The following is an 11,489-nucleotide window of genomic DNA, read 5'->3' as shown; positions in this document are numbered from 1 at the left end:
TGTGAGGTGGGAGGGCTCCGTTTGGCCAACGGCTTTGCTCAAAGCAAGTGAATGGGAATAACCAACACTTGTTGAGTTTGAGGTGTACCTCATTTTCTCTCTTGGACAATGGCCACAGGTGGATATGCCCTGGAGAATTAAGTTCTATGAGTGCACAGTTCTTGTCTGGACCCTTGACAGCCTTACCCTCACAAGAGTCTGGAACCTAAATACTCAATGACTGGAACCTAAATACTCAATGACTGCATGCCTGTTTGTCTCAGAAGAGCTGCCAAGGTGGAAACACTACATTGCATCATCCTGTTTGCAGAATAGGGCCACAAAGGCTGCTGACCACTTAGATGCTCAGAGAAAAAAGTGACTGGCATTTCAGGATGGGAAAGACATTGGTCTTTGCTTCTTTTACTCTCCAGAAGGTCCTTACTGAGATGGGGGTGAGGGTCAAGGGCAGGGGCCAGAATACCGGTGGGTGGGGGTGGGGCAGCACGCACCCCAACATGGCGCCCGCTCGGGGCCTGCGGTGCCGCGTTCGTACAGCTGCGAGGGGGGGGGGGGTCAAAGGCTTTGTGTGGGCCACCCCGCGAGTTTCCCGCCCAAGGGGGCCTCGGCCCTCTCCTCCCAGCTCTGTTCCCGCGGCGGCAACAGGGCGCGCCGCGTCGCTGTCAGCGCATGCGCGCGCGGGAACCCGCCCTCTAGGCTGGCGCACGTGGCCCGGCAGCCCGACGTGCGTGCGCGCGACCGCCGGGCCTCCCGCGTCCGGGGCTCCGGGAGCCTCTCCCTCCTGGACGACGGGTGCGGCCGCCAAAGCTGTGCTGTGTGCGTGTGCGCGCGCGCGCGCGCGCCGGGCCACGTGGGAGCGGCGCGGCGCCGTTGCCCCGCCCTCCCCCGGCGCGCGCCGGCGTCGTCTGCGTCTCCGGGCATTTGAATTGCGCTTCCGCCATCTTTCTAGCCCTCAGTCAGACGGGCGCGGAGACGCTTCTGGAAGGTAGCGGGGCAAGGGTGGAGGCCGAGGAGCCAAGGCGGGGATGGGGGGGTCGGGGCGTCCCGGTGGCTGTGGCTAGCGGCAGCCATGAGGAGGTGGTTTCGCGGGGCCTAGGTGTCAGGTGGAAAGCTCTCTTTCCTGGCCGCGGAGGCCCCGGGCCGGCGCCGGAACCCGGGCCGCAGTGGGCCGGGCGGGCGGAGAGGGTCCCCGGGGCGGCCAGGCGGAGGGGAGATCGGGCTGGAGGGTCCTGGCGGGGGCCAGGGGCGGCTGGGCCTGGTTGTGCTACCGTGACCAGGCGCTTTCCGCGCCCCGGTCTCCGCGCCGAGCGAGCCTCCCTTTCGCCCGGCCTCCGCGCCGACTGGGCGCGCGCCGGGCCCCGGCGGCCGGAGGAGCCCGGCTGAGGAGCAGCGCCGCCGTCGCCATTGGCGCGCCCTCGGCCGCCCGCGTGCGGTGTCGGGGGAGGGGGAGTGGGCGGCGGGGCTCCGGGTTGGAGGCCTTTGTGGGCCCGGGCACGTGGGGCGGGTCGGGCCATGCGGCCCGCGCCGCTGTGCAGCGGGCCTCACTTCTTTCTCCTTCTCTCGCAGTAACATCACGATGGCTGCCCAAGGAGAGCCCCAAGTTCAGTTCAAAGTAGGTAATCCTCGTGAGTTGGGGATCTGCTGCTGTGGACCTGAGGAGGGGATCTGCGGGGGGGGGGGGCTCTTGTCCAAACGGGTTTCACAGGGTCTCCTTTATGACCGCAAACCTGTGTCGAAGGCCCACTTCGTCTGCCAACATGTTCGTGCCGCGGCAGGGCCTTCAGCCCCCCGATAACGGGGTGGGGGTGCTGGCCCCACCCTACGGATAGGGAAGCTGGGCAAGGGAAGTTTCATTGGCTCCAGTCATTCATTAATATGGGACAGGGCAGCTTCATTAAGATTCTTTGTTTTAAATATACTTAAGGGATATTTAAAGTTCTGTTATGTAAGTGCAATGGGTGTCCATAAAATCTTAACTACATAATTCTGAGATCCTGAAATGTTGCGTGTCTTGGTGTTTATTTCAAAAATGTCTTTCGACAGCTTGTATTGGTTGGTGATGGTGGTACTGGGAAAACTACATTCGTGAAACGTCATCTGACTGGTGAATTTGAGAAGAAGTATGTAGGTACGTAGGGGAAAACCATTGATGAAGATGTGTGCGAAATGGATGAGTTCAGCGACTAACTGGAAGTGCTTGTGTTTCAGCTACCTTGGGTGTTGAGGTCCATCCCCTTGTGTTCCATACCAACAGAGGACCTATTAAGTTCAATGTATGGGATACGGCTGGTCAGGAGAAATTTGGTGGACTGAGAGATGGCTATTATATCCAAGGTAGGTGCTTGATTTGTAACCAACAGTTTTCGAGAGGATCTGTGAGTTGGTCTCCAAGGTTGCTTATAAATAATCCGATCTAGTCCAGTAGACTCATGCATAGTACTGACTGAACTGGGAATCGGGTAGTTGGATCCAAAGGATGTGCTGGCTTCAGGGACTTGACCATCATTTGAGGGGCAGAGAATTTTGTGAAGTTTGTTATGTGCCATTTGATTGTGTCATGATAGGCACGGTTTTGGAAGAAACTATGGTTTGTGTTCAGGCTCATAACTTAAAACGCCACAGACAAGCTGTTACTGGAGCTCCTGTATTTGAAAACTTGGGAGTGTTTGAATATATATTTTGGTGATTTCAACGATTATTTCTTGTGCACTCCATTGAAAAGGTAGTAAACATTTGAGCAGATGCTGGACCAGAGGAGCTAGGTCTTCTGTCTTATAAAATGTTGTATAGGACCAGCTGATTTCTTTTTAAATGTACTAGGTCTTGTGGAATATTTATTTCAAAGTGCTTGGTTTAAAAAATGGAAGGAAATAAGTGCTTATACCAAGAAAAAAAGATGAATAAAGAATGCTTATTTCCTAGAATCTTTCTCTTTTGATGAAAATTGTTGAGAATCTTTCCATGTCTTTTGCTTTCCTTGGGTACATACAAATGCAAGGATTCCCGCCAGCCAAATCTTTTAGCTACAAATCTGTGTGATACACTGTGCCTACTTAGTGGCTTAGCAGCCTTATTATGGCTGTTCTATAAGACAATAAATACGGGCTTCACTGAACTTTTGAAAACAGGCACACTATATATTCTCATGTATTTATCTATTTAAGAACCTTTTAAAGAATAGATTCTTACATCCTATATGTGGAAGGTGAGTTCTCTGGAATGCTAATTTATTGTTAATCTACATTGGGTATTTTTTTTTTGAATGAGGCAGAGTTTATGATGAATTACTACAGGTGGAGAGATTTCATATGGTAGGCTGGTCTTTCATGCTTTCACATACAATAAAAGAGAATTTAAAATAATGTATATTTAAATGGTCTAAGATTTTTAGAATTGGTATAGACCTTGCAATTGAATAGAGAAATTAGAGTTAGGCCTGAGATTATGAATCTGAGTCCATAGTTTTCAACATTTTTTTCATTTGGGTAGTAAATTCCTTGGTATGTACTAATTGCTGTACATTTTCCAGCTCAGTGTGCCATTATAATGTTTGATGTAACATCGAGAGTTACTTACAAGAACGTACCTAACTGGCATAGAGATCTGGTACGAGTGTGTGAAAACATCCCCATTGTGTTGTGTGGCAACAAAGTGGATATTAAGGACAGAAAGGTTAAGGCAAAATCGATTGTCTTCCACCGAAAGAAGAACCTTCAGGTACATTTCTTAAAACTTAAAATTTCTGAATTATGATCCTTGGGTAAAATTATGATACAGGAACATTAAAGTAATTCATAATGTTTTTGACATGGATTTTTTATTTATTTATTTTGGCATATTAAAGTTCCAAGGCCAGGGATTGAACCTGCTGTGCCACAAAGGAAGTTCCAATATGTGGGTTTTTACAATTAGTTTTATTTCTCTTTTAAACAGTACTACGACATTTCTGCAAAAAGTAACTACAACTTTGAAAAGCCCTTCCTCTGGCTTGCTAGGAAACTGATCGGAGACCCTAACTTGGAGTTTGTCGCCATGCCTGCTCTTGCCCCGCCAGAGGTGGTCATGGACCCAGCCTTGGCAGCACAGTATGAGCATGATCTAGAGGTAGGATGCTTCCATTTTAGTAATGCTGTAAAAGATTCCTAATGGTTTGCCTCTGGAGTATTACAGCTTTTTTATATCTTGTCTTTAGGTTGCTCAGACAACTGCTCTCCCGGATGAAGATGATGACCTGTGAGAAAACAAAGCTGGAGCCCAGCGTCAGAAGTCTAGTTTTATAGGCAACTGTCCTGTGATGTCAGTGGTGCAGCGTGTTTGCCACTTTATTATATAGCTAAGCAGAATATGTGCTTAATCTTTGGGGTGCTGAAGGAGATGAATGGGCTTCGGAGTGAATGTGGCAGTTAAAAAAATATACCTTCATTTTTTGGACCTGCATATTTAGCTGTTTTGGAACACAGTTGTTTCCTTCTTGAGTTTCAAATATAAGACTGCTACAGTCGCATCACAATATTCCGTGGTGAAATCTTGTTTGTTACTGTCATTCCCATTCCTTTTCGTTTAGAATCAGAATAAAGTTGTATTTCAAATATCTAAGCAAGTGAACTCATCCCTTGTTTAAGTGAGCATTTTAAAACCACTAAATTGTGCCATGTTACTATTTTGGATTGCCTTTGCTATTACCATTTAATTTGAAGTTTATTAGGTTAAGTACTTCTAATTTCCTGTACATCTGAATCATTTCACACAAGATGACAGGTCAGCAGTATTGTATTCGATAAGAGTTGTAAATATTGTCAATGCAGTTAGGCTAAAAAAATACCTACTCCACCTGCTTTTTGGCCTATAGTGTTAGCTAGGGAAGAGCTTGTTTGGGATTTATGTGACCTGTGAAAATAAAAGTGGTACATGTTTTAGACATTTCAAATAGATACCTTAAGAATTATATAGTTGCTTTTATGGCGGAAGTAACAATGTTCTAATGTAGAGCTTTTCAAAGTCCGCTGAAACCATACAAATGGTTTCAGAAACTGGAGGGATGTCTCACCTGTTTAAAATGAATATGAGTTGTGCATTTACTTGCCTTTGTTTTAATGTTACGTGTTTAATGTAAAGTTGGTATTCTAGGATATTCCTGTTTACCTGCTGCTTTCAAGTACTCCCAAGCTTTAATGATGTCAAAGATTAAGGATTTAATTGAACAAACCACAGCTTTGATGGGTTTTTTTTTTTTTCCCTCAGAATTTTTGTGGGCAGTACAAGGACACAGCAGGCTACTGCTACAGAAAAATAGAGCTTAGGATGGCTTTTCTAATGTGAAGCAGACTGCAAAACTTCTGTTCAGATTCAATGTTTATCTTTGTATGGTTTCCACATGTAAAACATGAATTGGGTCTGTCTTGCTTGAGTTTGATCACATCGACCCCATGCTGTAGCAATTAGAAATCTTAAAAATAAGAGCTGTTTTGCTCAAGTAAGTACTACTGTACTATAGTTCAATTTACCAAAGTTTTAGATGTCCACTTAAATGATTGCTTTCCTACCTAAAAAGGATGTAGGGAAGGCTCTCTATAAGTATATGGAAAAATGAAACAAAGGGTGAAATATTGAATGAATATATCCATAGATTCACTTACAGATTGAATTGCTGTATATGCTATGCTATATTCAGTTCAGAACCAGATCTTAACAGATGTGAAAGTTTCTTCCTATGATGGGGATGAAACCCTTTCATTCACATAGTTAACATGAGAAGTGTGTGCTGCTTGTAACCTTATGTAGAATGCAAGTGTGACAAATATTCTGAATCTTAAATGTAACAGTTAAATCTTGGAAGCTACTTCACTTGCTGAATGGGAAGGAGGTGGGAGAGAATTTACAAGTCGTATATTGGAAGAAAAAAATTGCTGCAAAATACATTGCTTTTACTTTGCCTGGATGTTCTGAATCATCTAGTGTTCCATTATCTTGGGGATACATTGCTACTTACTTTAGACAGATGGGGAAGTTGTCCCCTCATTTGAAGTCTGGTATTGAATGGGGAAAGCCTTGAAAGCTTTGTAAACTAGTAGAGTTTAGTAGAACAAAATTGACAACAATAAGCATAAGATGGTTTTTGTTTTTGCTTTTTTGTCTCTTTAGGGGGCCACACCTGTGGCATATGGAGGCTCCCAGGCTAGGGGTCCAGTCGGAGCTGAAGCCACTGGCCTGTGCCATAGCCGCAACAACTTGGGGTCTGAGCTGCCTCTTCGACCTATACCACAGCTCATGACATCCTTAACCCCTGAGCCACAGTGGGAACTTTTTTTTTTTTTTTAAGTCTAGGGTTTTTGTTTTGTTTTGTTTTTGTCTTTTTGCTATTTCTTAGGCCGATCCCGCGGCATATGGAGATTCCCAGGCTAGGGGTCTAATTGGAGCTGTAGGATCCGATCCATAGCAACGCAGGATCTGAGCCGCGTCTGCAACCTACACCGCAGCTCACGGCAACGCCGGATCCTTAACCCACTGAGGAAGGGCAGGGATCGAACCCGCAACCTCATGGTTCCTAGTCGGATTCGTTAACCACTGCGCCACAATGGGAACTCCTAAGTCTAGGTTTTTGAAGCAGTTTTGTGATATGCCGTGGCCAATTTGTAAGGAACTCTTCAGAATGACTTTTTGGTCTTAAGTGTTTTATCTAAGAGGGGGCAGAGATTTCCAGAAATGCATTAAACTTGCAAAGAAGACTGATCACCTGCTGATCACGTGCACCAGATTCTCATAGTGCAATGTTTGGTTACCCATGTAAAAACATTTTAAGGAGTTGTGTGTTGAGTGTTTAAAGTTGGTTTGACTGGGATGCTCAGCCTTGTGTTGATAACTTCACCTGGTTTGGGGCTGCAGGTATCATGCATGACATAACCTGAGATTGGTTCGAAAATTCCATGCCAGGCCAGCAACAAGGTTAATGTCTTTAAATCCTTACCTTGTTAACCTTCAAACTTGAAGCTTTGTTGTAGATGAAAGGTGTCTCTGGCACTTAGAACCTTTGCTTTAAGGGCTTGGAAAGCAGCTCTGACTTCCACACTGCTAGTCCTTGTAAGGGTGGGCCCTGTACTTCTAGGCTTTATGGTTTGTACAATGCTCCTTTCCATTTTTACTGAAGTAAATGCTCTGGTTAAGTGCTTCATTCCCATGTAGTTTGTGCACTGGATTTTCTTTTCTTTTTTAGGGCCTCACTGGTGACATACGGAAGTTCCCAACTAGGGGTCGAATCAGCTGCAGCTACACCACAGCTACAGCCACACCACAACCGAGTCATGTTTGAGACCTGCACTGTAGCTTGCGGCAATAATGGATTCTTAACCCACTGAGCAAGGCTGGGGATAGAACCCATGTCCGCATAGATGCTAGTTGGGTGTCTTTATTGAGCCAGTGTGAACTCCCATTGGATTTTAAACTGGGCCAAGGGTCCCTGCTATGGCCGTATCACTGAGTGGCCTCACAACCCTAGCCTGATTGGGAAGACTTGCATGTGATTGTCTCCCTTACTAGTCTGACTGCCATGAGGGCAAGGATCATATCTGCACAGTATGTCCATGGTGCTTAGGAGGAAAGGAATTAAGGTGGTCATAGGGTAGGGGCAAAGAGAATTTTAGGCCACTGCAGTCTGGTTATTTTGGAGAATTTCCCTTCTGGCATTTACTTTGTTCATTTATTTCAGCTTGTTGTCTTTACAAGTGTAGGGAAAGTGAAAAAGCAGGAACTTCAGACCATGCTGTTAGATACTGGGTCTCTGGTGCTTTGGAAGTGGAAGAGAAGCCTTGATTTTAGTTGGTTATCAGTTCCCTGCCTTTAAGAAGCAGAATAAAAACCATTACAGCCAAGTAGCATTTTTATAATATGGATGGTTCATTCCCTAAATTCTGAGCCTTGTGCTCAGAGATGTAATGATGGCCATGAAGCTTTCATCTTGGGAATGAGTGCCAAGATGGAAACTTAGACAAGGCTTTGGAGGCATGACAGGAATGGAATCTATTTGAGAGGCCTGGTAAAGAGGGCAGTGATCTGAAGGTATGTAAGGAGAAGAGGACTCAGGGCAAAGGGAACAAAATCCCAGGGCAGAGAATGGCTGGAGAGCAAGAAGTGGAAGCTCCTAGGCAGTGATTTTAAAGCCCGTTTAGAGTTATGATACTCAGAATACAATGGGAAGCCTCTGAAGTGTGGGTGGCATTTTGGAAGTTGTTTCGGTAGCAGGAGCAGGTGCCCAGGGGCCAGTGACAATCTAGCCTTGCCCCCCTGAAGTTCACTCGACGCTGCAGCATTTTAGAAAAGGATGATACTATGGTTACAATAAAACCTCTATTCATCCAACAAGCCTCTCAGCGATGATTAAATTGAATAAACATCCGCTTGAAATGCCAGGCACCTTTTTGTTTTTTTAAACCACCAAAGTCATTTTTCTAACCCCCAACTTCATTGAGGTATAACAGACACAAATTGTATATTTACGGTGTACAGTGTGATGTTTTGATAGACTTTATGGAGTGGTTACTACCATCAAGCAAATGCATCACCTCATAGTTCTATTTCGTGTGTAGCAAAAACATTTCAAATTACTCTGCACACTTCAAACATACAATGTAATATTATTACTACAGTCACCATCCTGTATATTGGACGTCCAGGACTCACTCATCCTCCATGACTGAAACTTTGTGCCCTTTGACTAACATCTCCCCATTACCCTGTCCTGCTCTAACCTGGCCCCAGCCCCTGGCAACCACTTTCCATCTCTGCTTCTAGGAGTTCAGCTTTTTTATGTTTCACATTTCATTATTGCCATACACTGGTTGTCTTTCTGTCTCTGACTTCACTGAGGATAATGTCCTTGAGGTTCATTCATGTTATAAATGACAGGATTTCCTTTTTCCAAGTCTGAGCAATATTCTGTCATGTATGTACATATAATATATGTACACACACACACACACACACACACAGCATTTTCCTTACCCATTCATCTGTTGGTGGGCACTGAGGTTGATTCCCTATCTTGGCTGTTGTAAATAAGTTTGCTTCTACTTCCCTGGTGGCCTAGTGGTTAAGGATCCGGCATCGTCACTGCTATGGCTCAGGTCACGGATGTGGCATGGGTTCATTCCCTGGCCCGAGAATTTCCGCATGCCTTGGGCACAGCCAAAGAATATAGTTGCTGATATATATGAATTCAGGGCCAATTAGCTTACAGACAAAACTGTCGGGTGTGAAGGTTATGTTGTGATCCCCTAGGCATGAAAGGTGGGAAACCAAATTGTTAGGAAGACTACCTTATTCTAGACCACGTTGAAGCCAGCCTGGCACAGTAAACTGATGGGCAATTTGGGAGTGAATAACATTTACTGCCCCCTTTTTTTTTTTTTTTTTAAGGGCTGCACCCATGGCCTATGAAAGTTCCCAAGCTGGGGGTCAAATTGGAGCTGCACCTGCAGGCCTCCACCATGGCCACAGTGACTTGGGATCCGAGCCGAGTCTATGACCTACACCATGGCTCATGGCAATGCCGGATCTTTAACCCACTGAGTGAGGCCAGGGATTGAACCCGGTGTCCTCATGGGTACTGCTTGGGTTCATTACCACTGAACCACAAAGGGAACTCCCATTTGCTGCTTTTTATTTCCTCACATTCCTGACCATTCTTTTCCTCAAAGGGAAAAACGTTATATATAAGTTTAAGGATTTGATTAAATAGTTAAAACATACAGTGACAGAGGTCCCGTCATGGCTCAGTGGTAAACGAACCCGACTAGGAACCATGAGGTGGCAGCTTCAATCCCTGGCCTCACTCAGTGGGTTAGGGATCCGGCGTTGCTGTGCGCTGTGGTGTAGGTCGCAGACGCGGCTCGGATCCCACATTGCTGTGGCTCTGGCATAGGCTGGAGGCTACAGCTCCGATTCGGCCCCTAGCCTGGGAACCTCCATATGCTGTGGGTGTGGCCCTGGAAAAGACAAAAAAACAAAAACAAACATACAGTCACCGCATTGTCCATTTACCATACAGAAGCAACTGCTGTTGACATTTTGCCATATTTCCTTTCAGATGGTGTGTCAAAGAATGGAATTATACTATAGTACTGTTTAATAACCGTTTTCCACTTTTTATTTCAAGTTTTGCTATGTTAGATGGTTTTACATGACTTTGAATAGTTACCTAGTGACCCATAGCATGGATGGGCCAGCCTGTCATCTGACACATTCCATTCTTTCCTTTGGTTGAGTCAGGTCTATGTTCTGTTGCCCTTTGTTCAGTTTTCAGAATGGGTTTAGCTCTCATTTCCCAATGCATTGAACTTCCATATTTTTTCACCTCCATGTGCTACTAAAACTGTCATGTCTTTAAATTTTAACTTTTAAAGATGCTTGGAAAACCAACATTAAAAAAATATATTTTGTGTGTGTTATGCTGTTCAACTTTCTATCCTGGTATCTAAGGTGATGCAGAATGCAAATATACTAGTATGTGCCAAATTAAACACATTTTATTAGTTTCCTTGCTGCCTCTTATTCTATAAAATAATCCATATTTTGTGTTTTCAGAGATATTCAAAGTTAAATGTATACACTTACCCCTTTTCAAATATTCATATTGTATTATGTTCCAATTTGGAGCACAGAGAATATCAGCTGGTGATGCTGGGATTGGATTTATAGGGAGAAGATCTGGAAGAAAGGTAGGGCTAATCAAAGAAAATGGCCATGAAGGAAAGGAAATTGAAAGTTTAAATTGCAAAAACCCCACAGAACAGGATGGTTCAATATCCAGGAGGTCTGAATACACAGAAGTAAGAGAAGGGAGCTGACTAATTTCTTTTTATCAACAATTTCACCACTTTAGGCATATTCTTACCTTTATTCTATGAATAGTTGCTAGTTATTAAGTAGTGGTGCTCAGATAACCTGTTTCTAAGACCACACTTGACTGGTTATGGTTAAGCCTCCCTGAGCAGATGGAAGAAGCATCAGTAGGTAGGAAACATAAGAAGTCTTTTTTTTTTTGGACTTTTTCTTTTTAGGGCCCCACCCACCGCATATGGATGTTCCCGGGCTAGGGGTCAAATTGGAGCTGCAGCTGCCAGCCTACGCCACAGCCACAGCATGCCAGATCTGAGTCTGTGACATACACCACAGCTTGTGGCAACGCTGGATCCTTAACCCACTGAGTGGGGCCAGGGATTAAACCCATGTCCTCCTGGATACTAGTCGGGTTCATTACTGCTGAGCCACAATAGGAACTCCCCCATAAGGAGTCTTATTACCTGAGTTCTCTTGACTTGAGGCCCTGTAGTTATGGGATTGTGTAAGAATGTGAGCTTTGTCCTAACACAGGACTATTAATAAGCTGGTGACTTAAAAAATCTGGTTCCCAACTCAACCATCACTTCCTCTGAGTGTCTGGAGGCTTACGTCTAGCCCCTCTGCCACTGATGCCTCCATCTATCTCGGCACTGTCA

The 11,489-nt window shown here is 45.0% G+C and overlaps 1 protein-coding gene across 1 annotated transcript; it reads left to right on the top strand.

The window, feature by feature from the left end:
* RAN (RAN, member RAS oncogene family) lies at positions 724-5,938 on the top strand. Its single transcript, XM_021072701.1, has 7 exons — positions 724-985; positions 1,567-1,612; positions 2,044-2,128; positions 2,209-2,334; positions 3,530-3,717; positions 3,934-4,104; positions 4,193-5,938. Exons 2-7 carry the CDS (start codon positions 1,577-1,579, stop codon positions 4,235-4,237), a joined length of 651 nt encoding a protein of 216 aa, XP_020928360.1. The 5' UTR covers positions 724-985; positions 1,567-1,576; the 3' UTR covers positions 4,238-5,938.

This window comes from Sus scrofa, chromosome 14, assembly GCF_000003025.6.
Source record: "Sus scrofa isolate TJ Tabasco breed Duroc chromosome 14, Sscrofa11.1, whole genome shotgun sequence".
Taxonomy (NCBI): domain Eukaryota; kingdom Metazoa; phylum Chordata; class Mammalia; order Artiodactyla; family Suidae; genus Sus; species Sus scrofa.
This window is presented reverse-complemented; position numbering and strand designations above follow the sequence as displayed.

What these genes read in the sequence shown, in the direction of transcription:
- RAN (XM_021072701.1), top strand. Translation starts at nt 1,577, where the DNA reads ATGGCTGCCCAAGGAGAGCCCCAAGTTCAGTTCAAA. An exon ending in ATTTGAGAAGAAGTATGTAG is followed by an intron (nt 2,129 to 2,208) that starts GTACGTAGGGGA and finishes CTTGTGTTTCAG; the next exon opens with CTACCTTGGGTGTTGAGGTC. An exon ending in AGTATGAGCATGATCTAGAG is followed by an intron (nt 4,105 to 4,192) that starts GTAGGATGCTTC and finishes TCTTGTCTTTAG; the next exon opens with GTTGCTCAGACAACTGCTCT.